The 14,050-nt window shown below is 45.9% G+C and overlaps 4 protein-coding genes across 4 annotated transcripts, besides 3 other annotated features; 2 read left to right on the top strand and 2 right to left on the bottom strand.

Moving 5' to 3' along the window:
- Positions 1-282: 282 nt before the first annotated feature.
- Positions 283-1,241, top strand: N7484_007869 (acetate uptake transporter family protein; the record flags this gene model as incomplete). The annotated part of the gene is made up of 3 exons (XM_057118256.1): positions 283-647; positions 705-879; positions 933-1,241. The coding sequence occupies 3 exons, from the start codon at positions 283-285 to the stop codon at positions 1,239-1,241; spliced, it is 849 nt and encodes a 282-aa protein (XP_056971291.1).
- Positions 1,242-1,409: 168 nt separating this feature from the next.
- Positions 1,410-2,599, bottom strand: N7484_007868 (uncharacterized protein; the record flags this gene model as incomplete). Its single annotated transcript, XM_057118255.1, has 2 exons — positions 1,410-2,415; positions 2,463-2,599. The coding sequence occupies 2 exons, from the start codon at positions 2,597-2,599 to the stop codon at positions 1,410-1,412; spliced, it is 1,143 nt and encodes a 380-aa protein (XP_056971290.1).
- A 1,507-nt stretch (positions 2,600-4,106) lies between these two features.
- On the top strand, positions 4,107-5,293 carry N7484_007867 (DUF3431 domain-containing protein; the record flags this gene model as incomplete). The annotated part of the gene is made up of 4 exons (XM_057118254.1): positions 4,107-4,242; positions 4,300-4,450; positions 4,500-5,081; positions 5,149-5,293. The coding sequence occupies 4 exons, from the start codon at positions 4,107-4,109 to the stop codon at positions 5,291-5,293; spliced, it is 1,014 nt and encodes a 337-aa protein (XP_056971289.1).
- Positions 5,294-5,556: 263 nt separating this feature from the next.
- Positions 5,557-5,670: a sequence feature (Protein overlapping with rRNA (N7484_007866, KAJ5640004.1) was converted to a misc_feature.).
- Positions 5,671-5,715: 45 nt separating this feature from the next.
- Positions 5,716-5,749: a sequence feature (Protein overlapping with rRNA (N7484_007866, KAJ5640004.1) was converted to a misc_feature.).
- Positions 5,750-5,773: 24 nt separating this feature from the next.
- Positions 5,774-5,928: a sequence feature (Protein overlapping with rRNA (N7484_007866, KAJ5640004.1) was converted to a misc_feature.).
- A 2,342-nt stretch (positions 5,929-8,270) lies between these two features.
- N7484_007865 (YwbE family protein) lies at positions 8,271-8,816 on the bottom strand (the record flags this gene model as incomplete). The annotated part of the gene is made up of 1 exon (XM_057118252.1): positions 8,271-8,816. One exon carries the CDS (start codon positions 8,814-8,816, stop codon positions 8,271-8,273), a length of 546 nt encoding a protein of 181 aa, XP_056971287.1.
- Between the last annotated feature and the right edge of the window lie 5,234 nt (positions 8,817-14,050).

Raw genomic sequence — 14,050 nt, 5'->3', positions numbered from 1 at the left:
AATCAGGCGTCATCTTCTCTTTTCGTCCCAGGTTCTTGCACCTTGATGCGGGGATGTGATCTCCACATCCCAGCTTTGTCCAATCCTGTATCATGTCGATCATCGTAGCTACCCCGACTTCTCCAGTTCTCGGGGTCATCGTCAGTCCTCAAGTGCCGATCCCCACTAATTTTCGGTCGCATTGGAAATGTTTCCCTAGCTATAAATGTCAGAGCAGTTGGCCCCCGGATCAGAATTCCTTTCCCCGCACATTGGACGTGACTCCTGCAATTGGCATTCAAAATGACAACCTCCGAGCCCGACCTTAGTAAACTGGAAGCCGGTGAGACAAACCATACCACCTCCAGTAGCTCATCGCAGCCACAACACCAGCAGACCTCACAGTTTGATTATGGTCCTCTGGCGCGTGTAAATACCGCGGAAACACGTCTCGCACCGTTCGGTGGCGAGTTCCAGCCAGGACTCTATCGTCCTGTGTCGGACCGAAAGTTTGCGAACCCTGCTCCATTGGGTCTTTGCGGTTTTGCTCTTACGACTTTTGTGTTGGGATGCGTTAATATGCAGGTTCGTGGAATTACCGAGCCGAATATGGTTGTCGGACCTGCATTTGTTTATGGTGGATTCATCCAAATTCTTTCTGGAATGTGGTACGTACTGCAATGGTTTGACTCTTGAGACGAATGCTAATGCGGATTTTTCCCTAGGGAAATGGCGGTTGGAAATACTTTTGGAGCTACAGCCCTGACGTCCTATGGCGGGTTCTGGATCTCGCTGGCCATCTCATTCACCCCAGGTGGATTCGGTATCCAGAAAAGTTTGGTTGAAGCTGACAATGGGAGTCTGGGGATGTTCTATGACTCCCTGGGGCTTTTCCTGATGGTACGTTCCCTTCTTTCAAAAACGTTAAAATGCATTCTCTGACAGCTTCACAGGGATGGTTTATCTTCACCTTCCTAATGCTACTCTGCACCGTCAAATCAACCGTCGTATTCTTCTCGCTTTTCCTCTCGGTAGACATCGCTTTCTTACTTCTCGGAGTGGGATACCTATGTCGAAATGAAATGGAAGAGCCAAATGCAAAGGTGATCAAAGCCGGTGGGCTTTTTGCACTCCTAGCGGCTTTTCTGGCGTGGTGGGTGGCTTTTGCTGGTGTTGCTGACAACACGAACAGCTTCTTTGTTGTTCCTGTTTGGCATTTCCCATGGTCACCCAAGGGCAAGGAGAGTCGGAATAAGGAGTAGGGAGGCAATTACATTGACTGCCCAGTAGGTGGTTAAATTCTCAGAGCTGGATTGTTGCACATGACCTGTGGACTATGAAATACCATATATGCGATATGTGAAATCCAATCATCTGAATGATGTCATTTTATTCATAAATCAAACGAATTGAGTTAGAATTTAGATCCATCAGGTGTATCCAAGAGCTACGGTAGGCGCGAGTTTTTGATTTCTTCGCGACAGATTATCACGCCAATCATCTCCCTTCTGACTCGTCAAAATCAAGTCCATCTCCCTCAGAATCTCATCGCTCACATCAGTCCAATCCTGACCGGCACTTTTATCAACGCATGTAAGAGGAACAATGTCAAACCGATGGCCAGCCCACTTCCCATGAGACATATTCCCCCCATGCCCAACATCAACAGGTCGACTGGACCAGGATATACGCGAGATCAAAACCTCCGAAAATCCCAGAACATCAATCTGGGGTCCATGTATGAAAGACTCTCTGAGAGCGATGACCTCACCACGAACATATTCCTTCGTCGTCAAATTGCGCAGAATCCATAGCTGATCACGCGGATAAAACTCCAAAATCTCGGGCTTAAGACCCATCAGAATCTCAGTTCGATCAGCCTTAGACATGGGATGTTTGGCCTCCCACCTCTTGAATTGATCCTCAAGTCTCTGGGATACTGACCGTGAACCAGTCTTCTTCCATATTTTATCAATAGTGAACGTATCAATATGATGCACTCGAACCAACTGTGCCAGATCCGCCTGTTCATCCGTACTCAACAATCCCGGTGGAAAATCACTCGGATCACTATAGTCGCTTACACATATGATCCGCTCACCAGCCCACGGGGCCGAAGAAGACACAATACTGTCCTCAATATGCGTCAAACCAACAGCCCAGAAATAACGATTGGTCAGGCTCAAAGACAAGACACCTTTAATTTCGCCCAGACTATCGAAAATGAGGTTGTGGACGTTCGATGGAAGCGCATAAAGTGACTTTGGTTTGATCTTCCCATCCGAGCCACAGATATCGACTGAATCATGTTGATTGACTCGAGCAGCTTTGCCCCAATGGCTTTTAGGAAGGTTGTTGGTTCGAGGTCGTTTTGTGCATTCCTCCTCCTCCTCGTCTTCGATGTTCTCGCCCAGGTCTACCTCAACATTTCGATGGCTAGAGAGTGTTAGTGACTATTTCATCTGACAGAATGTCTAACAGACCGATGGGTATCCAGTGGGACTGCAAGGAGAGGTACAATGTTCGCAGCGGCCCCGGAAAGTAAAGCGTCCACAAGTTCGCCGAGACAGCCCGTCACCTCTCTGCGTTCGGGGGCAAGTATGCGCCAGAATTGTTGCATGAGTTCAATTGAGGAGTGATCTATGATACGTGGTGGTCTACTTGGGACGAGTCTTGGGCATTAAAGAGAGGCGTTGATCCACGTCAGACATACGTATATTGTCACTCATTTTCAACCAGAGGCGATTTGTTCTGTAAGTGTTCCTAAAAAAGCCATTGAAATTTTGAAATCAAGTTCTAATATGACGAATGAACAAGGTATATTGCCTTGGAATTCACTGTAGTTGAAATTTTCGCTTAAAGTCATTTCCATCTCAATAAGAATTACCCTTCAAACAAGGCTACCTGCAGTTGACGACGCCACACACTTAGATATGTACACATGTATCGAAGAAGGGCGGTGAGAAGCAGATCCGGTTGACCCGGATTCGCGGCTTACTTACTCGAGTAGGCAATTTCCCATCGGGTGCTTCAGGCGCGGTAAACTACTTCGGGCGATTTCTTTCACATCTTTTGCGCCAATGTGGGACGATTTTTGCTGCTAATGTCCTATTCGATATCCCGCATTTGATCCAAGCAATAGTGTCAGACCCTGCAGCCGGTAATACGCCATTGCCCCTGGGTCGGTTGATTTGGGTTCCGGGTTCCGGGTAGTTTTGTCTCAGCCTTTTCCAAATAAGGCGGAGTCAAGCAGAAATTCAGGCTGAGACATATACGGATACATCCATTGGATATCAGTTGCATAAAATGATGGATCACTTCAGTGCTCAGCCACAATGAGGAGGACCTCGTGTTAGGACTTGCTACATGCACGAGCGCATCGTGACAGCCATATGTAGTAGGCTGACGAGGAATATGCAACCGGTGCATATTCGAGTAATGCAACCCTGACATTGGGCCATGGAAAACCCTCTTCCCCTAATAATACTGATAAACAAGTTTTGCCCGGGCTGCTTTGTCACTGGGAAATCTTGAGGATAATTTAGTGTCTTATAAGGTGCCCCTTCACAGCGACCCGCAATCCCAGAGTCTCAATGTAACGTTGGAAGGCGGCAAGGCTGGCTTCGTTCTTGGTCAATCTGGTAGCCTGGAGCGTCTGGGATATTTGCTCTTAGGCTGTTTGATTGAAAGCACTGCTGTCCATTTAGTGTGCGTATTGACTGAACCCGTATTCTTGGCGTTGGGGGCCAGGTAGTCAGGCGAAATCTTGAAATCAGCAGTGGATTGTCCTGCCCTTTTTATTTTGTCCTCCGTAGCTGGGCGAAGTGGTTGGCTTGTTTTTCTGTGAGGGATTCCAAGATCTGGACTAATATCTCCGCTATCTCCATTCCATGCTCATTGTCTCAGAGCCATCTCCATAAAACAAATCCATCGTTGAAAGCCTTTCCTGTGACTGCCTCACCTATACGGGCAAACTTCCAATCTGAAATAATCTCCCTAGGTCGCATAGCTGCATACATTCTTCAGAACAGACTCAATCATCATATTTTACGTGTTCTGCGCCCTCACCATTTATACCGGTTTTTAACCATTGACCTGCCTGGAGGAAATCCTTTCTTCTCGAAAGAATGCGGCCTTCAAAAATTCACAAGCCACGATTCTTGTATTGGCTCACTCCCAGGAGGGCTGTCACCTGTTGTGTTGCATTGGCTTTGTCCCAAGTTATTTTCCTACTCTTCCGAGATCCAATCATCGTATTTCAGGGTACTAGTCGCTCCCACAAATTCCACATACTATGGTTTTTTTTGACAAGTGATATAGGGCTCAATACGCCTCCACGTCAGACGAGTCAGAAACTTGCCATCCTGAGGGATGCGTACTCGTCCAATGCTGTCAATTCAAGTGTCGGTCTTATTCTCGCATCTATTCGTACTGACGATTTGACTTGGCTGCTGGATTATTGCCGCGAAAGGCAAGTTCTTCTTTTCATATCTAAGTTTCAAAGGCTAAGTTTCAATCAGTGGCTACACACCTTTCGTTTATTCGACCGAGAAAAACCCTGAGCCTGGATTATTAGTCCCTTCCACCCGCCGTGGCCGAGAAACGGCGGCCTACCTTTCCTTTATCATTGACTTTTACGACCGCCTCCCTGATTATTCGGTCTTCATACACGCATTTCCAGAGCAATGGCATAATGATTTGTTTGGACCTTTCACCCACAACACCCTGCGAAATATCCGTTTCGAGTCAGTTGATGCTTACGGATACGTCAATCTTCGGTGTCAACACGACCCAGGCTGTCCAACCGCTGTGTTTCCCCGCAATCCTACTCAGATTGATATAACCAATCACGATATCCGCGCATACTTCCCAGACGCGTACCGACAAATTTTCAACGTGCCTGATGACGAGGTACCCATCGAAATTGGAAATGTGTGTTGTGGACAATTTGCTGTAAGTCGAGAGCGAATCCGAGCGCGACCAAGGAAAGATTATGAACGGATGCTGGAATGGGCGGCGACCACGACTTTGACAGATGATTTCGGGGTTGGCTGGGTAATGGAAAAGTTGTGGCATATAGTTTTTGGGATGAATGCAGTCCAGTGAGTCTTGCTTTGATTTTAGTGGCTTTTCGTTCTCTTGACGATTTACTGACGACGCATACATTAGTTGTCCTCGATTTGAGCAATGTCGTTGCGACACATACGGATGGTGTGGGCCCTTGCCCTCAGGTGAAACGTTGCAAGCAGTTGAGAGCAGCGACACCAGAGAGGGTTTCGACATATGGGAGAAAGGCAGTGGCTCATACATATAGACAAGAGAGTACGTATTGTGGTACTGGACAGTAATGGTGCCACCGGGGAACCGATCATTTCGGGGAACCTTTCAAAAATCAAGTCAATGATTAAGGCATTTCAAGATTTGTTCATGAAGTATAGTTTGCGGCTTTTTGGCGCAAGTAGCGTCTTCTTTTGTAAAAGACTCTACATCTCATGAGCGAAGTCACGATAATAAAGTAGTATTCAGGCCAAAGCTCATTGTAGAATGAAATGATATGAAATAGCTGAGAGTGCCCGCATGTTGGTTGTGCGCCCAGGGTGGATCTCACGCGGCTCTCAGCCCGTTCTCAGCCTCGATCGTGCGACGCTCAAGTGGCCGACGCTCGATCCCCTGGTAGCTATTGTGATTGGGGTACATATTTTTGCCTAAAGCTTAACCTAGCACATACGACCATAGGGTGTGGAGAACAGGGCTTCCCGTCCGCTCAGCCGTACTTAAGCCACACGCCGGTTAGTTAGTAGTATGGTGGGTGACCACATGCGAATCCTAACTGTTGTATGTATTCTTTTTGTCCCTTTGTCTTTTTTTTCGGTCCAATACAGTGATCTCTTGCCGCAGTATCTTTACGCCATTCAGGCCTCTTCACCTGAATACTCGAAACACCCCTAACGCGCCGACGTGGCCGGCCACTCGGCTAAATTTCCCTTTCTTTCTGCCCAAGCCCCTGTCGCATCGTTTCTCTTCTGGTTAGGGTGAATTTATTTACTAGAATTCATCAGGGTTCCAGGAAGAACTGCCAAAGAGGCGGTACTGAATTCGGTCGGATTCTTCGAATTTCAGATAACTGAATTTGATCAGATGTGGGGCTTGTTCCTCAGCCTCTGCACCGGGGTAATGAATGACTCGCGTCAGACTCCGCGAGATAGTCGCCTTCATCTGTCTTCATGTGCCTCGTCAGGTCCCAGTATTGCCTGGAAAAACCCGTGAAGATTCTTTACATGCATTTCTTCAGGTCTTGAGTGGAGAAAAAAGTCTCACGGCCTGGATCGAATCTCCAGCTCAAGATTTCGAACAGAACAACCTCGGTCCAGGAAATGTCCTGCAAAACTTGCAAGAACAAGTCACGTCTCTATTCAAAAATGTTCTGGTCATGCTTAAGGATACGGGCGTATCCAGAAACGGAGATCTACACCTAGCATTCATCACTCAACAGCATAAAATGCAGATGCTGGCTCTGTCTGCCGAGAACCATACGTGGATCAAAATATTGAGCGACTCGTCTTTAACCGCGACTTTTGCATGTATATCTCCATATTGCTTTGAGACCATGGGCCACATGTGTCGGGAAGATCAATAGAAGCTGCCGGACAAGTGTCGGTTGGCAACCAAATTGAATTTCTATACACACCATATGCAATGGGCACCAGAGTCAATGGAAATTCTCAAGGTTGGGAAGAGCTACTGCATCAATGCCCATCACTTGAATGTCAATTCTTTCGGAGAACACCCGTTCTATTCCATTACAACCAAGAAAAGTCTCGTTTCTCTATCTATAAGTCAGCATATTCGGAAGAGGGCTGACCTGCGAGAAGAAAACTCAGAAACTGCTATCAAATGCATCATCAGCGGGTATACCGATTAGACACGCTCGTGTTGTTGGAATGGAACACTTTCTTATGTGGCGTAACAATGGTGGGCGCCATAAAATATCGTCTGAAATTTATCTAGACAAGCACATTGTTTGATTTTTCTTTGGAATATACTGTAAAGATTGAATGCTTCTGATTTACCCTTTTCACTTCTACACGTCGCGAGTATTTCTCATTTGACTGATTTGTTTTCGCGTTTCGATTATGACATATGTAATCCCCTTTCTGGTGCCTTTGAAACTCTAACTAAAGCTTCTCTACTTGAATATTATATCGACTAGCTTCCACCGCATTGTGAACATTTGTCGGCATATATTAGATGATGCAAGCTAGCTAGATCACATGATATTAATAAACATGCATAAATGGTGCGCGCATAGAGATAGAAGAAAAGACGGATAGACAAATATTGAATCGAACGCCCATTGGCCGCTGACTCGACCAGCCGGATTACGTGTACGGACAAAATTGCTGGGTCACATGACCCGTCTGCCACCATATTCCTCCACTAGATGGCTTAGACTTCTTATTTCCTTCCTCATACCACCTGTTCACACACCACATACGCTCTATGACCTCCACTCATACGTCTGTAGAAAAATTTTTGTTATTGTGTAAAGTACTGACTGTGTCTTTCTATGATTTAATTAACTTAAAGAATTCATGCACAGGAAAAAATGTATCCTATCATATTCCGTTCACGATATTCGTCCGATATGAATCTAATTGACGGACTTTTCCCCTAATTGAAAGTACTGATTAGGCGAAACTGACAAGACTACGAAGTTTTTTAAGCTTTATATTATGAGAGAGATGTCAGGATATCAAACCCACCGTAACGAGAACTGACCATCTCGTCAACATTATGTCCAGGCTGTTCTATGAGATGATTAAAAGAAGGCGTCTACCATCTGTTCTGCTCCTAATTCAACTAGCAGAGCCGGGAGAAGTTTGGTGCTTCCTAACAACCGCAGGTTCTTGCGTATTTGAGCCACATAATGCTCACTACATTAAGCTACCTTGGGTCATTTCTGATGAATGAGGCTTTTCTGGATTTGTGTCATGTGAAATATAGACCTTCGCTACTAGGATTCATTTCCCCGGCCATTTTAAATCAAGGGACTCGTCCATGCTCATGAAGTCGGTACTAGTATGGATATAACTATGTTACAGCTTGAACAAAGTGACATTCAGCTTGTTACTAGTTCTGAACGAGAGTGTAATTGGAACCTTGGAATGTTCTGTCGTATGCACAGAAACGTTATGGAAATCGTACTTTATTGCAATCAAAATGATTATCGTGTCAGAAAAAATTGCTGGCGCATCTCTTCCTTGAGATATTGAATTTTGGATTCTCAAACATCACTCCCCAAAATGTCCTGCAACATGATGAGCCACGGCAGCCTCATCGCCTTCAAATGTGTTGCAGATAGGACATGACACGACCGCTGCTGTCGTTTGGGTAGTAGCACTTGCATCTGTAATGGTGCCATCACGCCTGTCGTCAACATTCTTGTACACCTGTGCTGTACCACCACGCTTCTTTCCCTTAGCCGGACGAATATACATGTCCAGCCCCAACGGTTCTGACGAAGGCTCTTCCGGACCATCAAGACGCATGTCGTGCGCACCAAAGCGATTACGTCTCCCACTTGCATCGCCTCCTTCTGTTCTTAATCGCATTCCACCCTCGGCCTCTTGGATCCTTCTACGCTCTCTATCAACGCCTTCTTGTTTCGGGCCCGATGGCTCCTCGCCACTCTGCAGGCTCTGCACCCTTCCGACGCGCCCATCAGTGAGACGAACTTTGACGCCTCGAGGGTGATCCCCGCACGTAAGCAATTCGCTAACTGCGCCTGAAACTGTACGCCCCGTGGGCTGATCGGCCTTGAGGACGATGTTGACCATTGTGCCGGGGTGGATGGATCTTGAGGGGGGACGCGTGGGTGGGGGGGGCGCGAGCCACCGCGCCCACCGCGCCCACCGCGCCCGCCATGGGGATTTTGGCGATTCATTTTGGTATGAAAGCTTTTAGGACAAGACGTGAAGCATAATAACGATGGAAGGGGGCGTGTCAAGACACTTGCACGGCTCGGGAGGTAAATCATGAAATCTTTGAGATGTTGATGTGGGTCCGGGTATGATGTCGGTGATCACTGTAGCACCATCCAATTTATCAGTAGCTAACGGAAGCCCAGGACCATGGAATGTGTTGCATGCATGGGAATCTCTTGGAGAGAGAGAGGTTGTCCATGCGAGGAGAATCAAGGAGGTTACCTTCCCGTTGTCGATGTAGCCAAGGCGGTATTCGATCTGCGATACTGCGGGTGGGCGTCAATGGAGGTCTTTCATACCGACATGTGGGAAAAGCGGAGCTCGTGAGTTTAATCTATGACCAATCACGGGTCAAAAAATTCAATGCTTATATTACCATGCAGAGTGCCAGATGACTGGGCAAGAAGGGGAATGGAATCTTGGAAAAAGCTAGCACGGCGTTGTGGATTGACTGCTAGTAAAATATAAGCGTGCCCGAATTTACACGGCACCTTGACGACTGTATCGATATGATTCATCAAGCAATCATGTGTCACTCAGACATCTCTCCCTTTGTGTGGGCACGCGACCCGCGCGATGGTAAAGCTAAGGGGATTTCTAGCGTCACGCATACATGTCGTGACTTTAATGCCATCCAGCAGTGGGCGGCCGATCGTCCAATTGTGACAGGATTTTACACCAGTAAGGTAATTACAGGCGATCCACTGGATGGGCCGATTACCACGTTATTTTGGATTATGGAAAAGCGACGGAATGGGAGAAGCAGGAATCAGACTATAAGACTCGGGCAGCGGGCAAGAAACAGGAGATGCTTGAATCAGGTCAGATCTTTTATGAAAATGATGACCTTTAACGTAATTCACCCCCGAGCGGATAATCCTGGTCGGGCGGATAACCCATCAACTTCAATTAATTCAAACCAGCATAATTCACCCGAAATAACGTAATATTGAATATCTAAGCTATTTAATCAAATTTGGACAATGTGTTCTCTTGTGACCCTGAATATTGCACTCTGAGCATCTTGGTGGCGCCCTAGATCGTCGTTCTTGTGCTTCTGGTTGACCGGTTGGCTGGTCGGATGGAGCTTTAATTCGACTATTTCGATCATTTTGAGCCAGTTCTCGAAGCTCAGCGACAGATAGGCCCTCTGGAGCTGATATCTGGAGCTTAGAACGTGCTTTTTTTGACTCTGTTTTCTCCGCTCTAGCGCGTAAGAGCTGGTTCTCACGAGCTAGAAAAGCTGTCTTTTGCATCATGATTTGGCACGCTTTAAACACCTGATCTACAGCGGAATTGACTGGGCTTGGTGGGCTCTTAGAGCGCTTTTGTAAGAGCTTCTTAATTGAAGAAGCTTGCTTTTGAAGCTGCTTATAATTTGACGGTGTCTTAGGCTCCCACGCGCTGCTTTGGCTTCCTCGAGATGGTGGTGGTGTGGGCGTCCGGAGCTGGATATCAAGCTTTGAAATAACTCGATTTGGGTTATATGGAACTAAACCAGTTGCCGAGAAGCTATTCTTGATCGTTTCTGCTTTAAAAGCTTCGATTCGAGCGTCCGGAAAGGCGTCTAAAAAGTCTAACTTATCAATATGGTTCCGACCTTGCCGCATCACGTCCTCAACGCACTTTCCGTACGCACGCTTTAAGACGGCAAAACAACCCACATCAAGAGGTTGTAAAAGATGTGATGAGTGCGGTGGCATACAGATTAGAATCACATGATTTTGAGAGCAAATTTCGTCGAATTTTGGAGTTAGATGGCTTCCATAACCATCAAGAACTAGAAGTCGATATATCCCCTTTAACCTCGAGGAAGTTGATGGAATAAAGATCTTCTTAAGCCAGTAAAGTCCGATCTCGTCCGAGGTCCATCCATTCGGACTAACCTGAAATTGCCAGTCGCCTAGAAGCTTCATCTCTTCAGCCCAGCCTCTAATATGAAGTTTTCCCTTAAAGATAACCATCGGAGGAAGGCTATACCCAGATGCGCCCGTACACTTAATCGCGGTAACCTATTCACGATTTCCAGGCTATAAAAGAGAGCGTCGACCATAATATTCTGCTCTTATAACGACTTTTGCGGTCGCTGTTAAGCCCATCGCGAACCCCGTCTCATCAAAGTTATAGATATCATCTTTATCGATCCCATACTTCAAAGTCGTCTTTTAAACTAGGTCGAACCATTCCATAATGATCTTTGGGTCCTCGCACTTTGCTCGATTATAATTATAGCGTCTTGAGAACCTTGTATCGAGTTCTGGGTGTCGTTTAATGTATTTCGTAACCCAGTTTTTGCCGACGGTTTGAATCGGGGTCGTTCCGCGTGTCGCGAGTAAGAGATTAGCCATTTCTTGGACCATAGACGGACGTGGTGCTGCTCCGCGTATATCCATGGAGATCACCCATTCTTTAAGCGAATTCTCCTCAATTTCAGTCAATTTAAAGGAGGTTGCGCGTAATTCAACGCGGTTTTGACGTCCATGAAGGCGTGCGTATAACGTTGTATATGGGATATCATATATGATTGATGCTCGATGGATTGATAATTTTTCCTGCTTCTGGATAGCTTGGATAGCAAGTAAGATACGACCTTCTTGAAGCGTCAATTTTTGACGTTTTTGAGAGCGAATTGGTGGCATGGTGGGTGGTTGAAGAAGAACGGACTAAATAATTGACGCGTTTTGGTTGGGTTATCCGCCCGACCAGGATTATCCGCTCGGGGGTGAATTACGTTAACCTAGTATTTAAGTCATCCATATTTTGAAGACTTGGGTCCCCAATCAAAGATCAACCAGTCTTCCCCACTCCTATATAAATTATTAAGATATAAATTTACAATTTATCGCATTTAATATGGTGTTTAGGAGTAGGCCGCTTACTTTCTAATCATGGTACAGGTATCCATAGTTGCTAAAGAACGCTAGTGAATATTACTAGACCTATTAGCGATATATATAGCGTAGTCCTAATATAGATACGCCAATACTACATATGATTAGTGGATTGGGGAGTTACGTAGTGGGATATAAAAGATCCTTGTCAAGGAGGGGGGATTTATGGAAGAGTTGGCTATTTTAATAGATCCTAGGTTAGTCAACCAGCCTTTATCTCTCCTTTTTTCTCCCTTCAACTATTTATTCTACTCTCCCTTATCTTCCGATATATTACCACTACCAGCCAAGCATAAAGTCAATTACTTCAAATCTGTATTAACTACCGTAAAGTCAATTATCCTATTATCTTCCATTTACGCACGAAATAAAGAAGAAACAAAACCATAGAGATTTCTCTCTTTCTAGCGACAACCCATAATATCCCCGATCTTATTCAGGTCCACACGGCGGTATTCAAAACGGATCAATTCTCGAATTTCATGCTCTATGGTCGCGAAGAAAACGCGCATCAGAGAGTTATGCAAAAATCAATCGAACTCTGGCTTTCTGATCCGACATCGAAGCTAGTGAAAGCCGTAGCTAGTAGTGGAATAATAGTCGGATGGGCGTGCTGGTTGGATAAAGAGTAAAAATGACTAAGACAGAAGTGAGGCATTGCTCAAGCCAAGAAGTCTTGATATACCTAATAATGGAGCATCTTCCCTCATGAACCAGCCAGCGCGACCAAGAGGGCCAGGTCAGCTCCTTAGTTCCCTGATGCGCAGCGATTCTATGAGATAGGAAGAAAACTCGATAAGAGGCAGAAAATACCTTATGCTCTAAGCATTAGCAACAAGTCCCAGCTTCCAATGTCGAGGAATCGGGTCTAAGCTCATCCAATGGGGCATCGACATAGCTGATGCAGAGAAGCTTCCATGCTGGGTTCACGCATCGCCTGCCGGTCATAATCTATATAAGAAGGCTGGATTTCAAGAAATAGGTAGCAGCGAGTATGAACTTGAAAGTATTTCTAGTGAAGGACGCTGGGGTCCGTATAGTGACTAGAAGCGTCTTCTTTCCTCTCCAAAATCTTTGACTCGGATATTCTATACTAGTGCAGAGGGATTCTGGCCTCTTACTATCTCCTATTTACCAAGATGCGATACGACAGAGTTGCCTCTAACGAGGATGAGGAGGTTACGCAACTTAAAGCGACAGCACAAGATTTGACATCCCCTCACCCGTACATTGAAGGGCAATATTACCAAGGGTGGCATTTGCTGGGATTTGCTGCGATACAAAGTGTTGTGATTGTGATTCTGTTGATCCTCATTATTTTTATGGCAGGTCGAACGCGTCTCTACAGGCTGGCTGGAGTACCACGATGATCTACGGATACGAAAGGCCTTATATGTCCTTGAATTATACTTACGACCACTTATGGAACGAGACTTCGAATTCTGGCTTGGTGGTCACAGAAGTAGAGGGAAACCGGGAAATTGACCCTGATCAAGTACACACTTGTCGGGACTTCAATACGTTGAAAGAATCTACATTAGATAGACAGCGGGGCAGGAAGTTTTACGTTCCTCGTGTACAGTGGAGCAATGAGGAGGTTCAGCAGCTTAGAGAGGAGCTAGAACTAGATAGCTTGAGTTGAGTGTTTCCAATACATCATGTATCCTGGAAATATGGATACTTTGTCTTTTCTGGTTGCCTCCTTACAAAGAGATCTCAAGCTAGAATGCCTTTCGCCCTGAAAAAAAAAAAATGAGCAACAGCACATACGATAAGAGTATCTGCCGGCTTACAAGACAAATCCGCTCTAGTCCTCAATCTTGAATTTCTTGATAAGAGATTCAGATCAAGATCTCTTAAAGAGGTCATCTAGCTAAATATTTACGATCGCTTCAGCCGCGGTTGAAATCTCTCTATATTTCCGGGAAACAATCACCATCTCCGCCATTATCCTCGCCCCTTCCCATCGGCATCGGTCCGCACCAAGGCTTCATAAACTCCTCGTCGTATTGGGCTGCACCTGGTAGCTCGTATCAATATTCTACCTTCTGGGGCTCACCATGGGAACCGCCAACGACCCTTTTTTCGCCCGTCTTGGCTCATAGCTGGTCGACATACTCACGATAATATAAGTTCCCCCTGGAGATCTCCGACACGCAATCTGCTTTTATTTTCAATTCGATGACCAATTGGTAG

This window comes from Penicillium longicatenatum (assembly GCF_028827895.1).
Source record: "Penicillium longicatenatum strain IBT 33135 chromosome Unknown contig_4_segment0_segment0, whole genome shotgun sequence".
NCBI classification, from domain to species: Eukaryota; Fungi; Ascomycota; class Eurotiomycetes; order Eurotiales; family Aspergillaceae; genus Penicillium; species Penicillium longicatenatum.
Note: the sequence above shows the minus strand (reverse complement) of the source record. Positions and strands in the feature narration are given on the sequence as shown.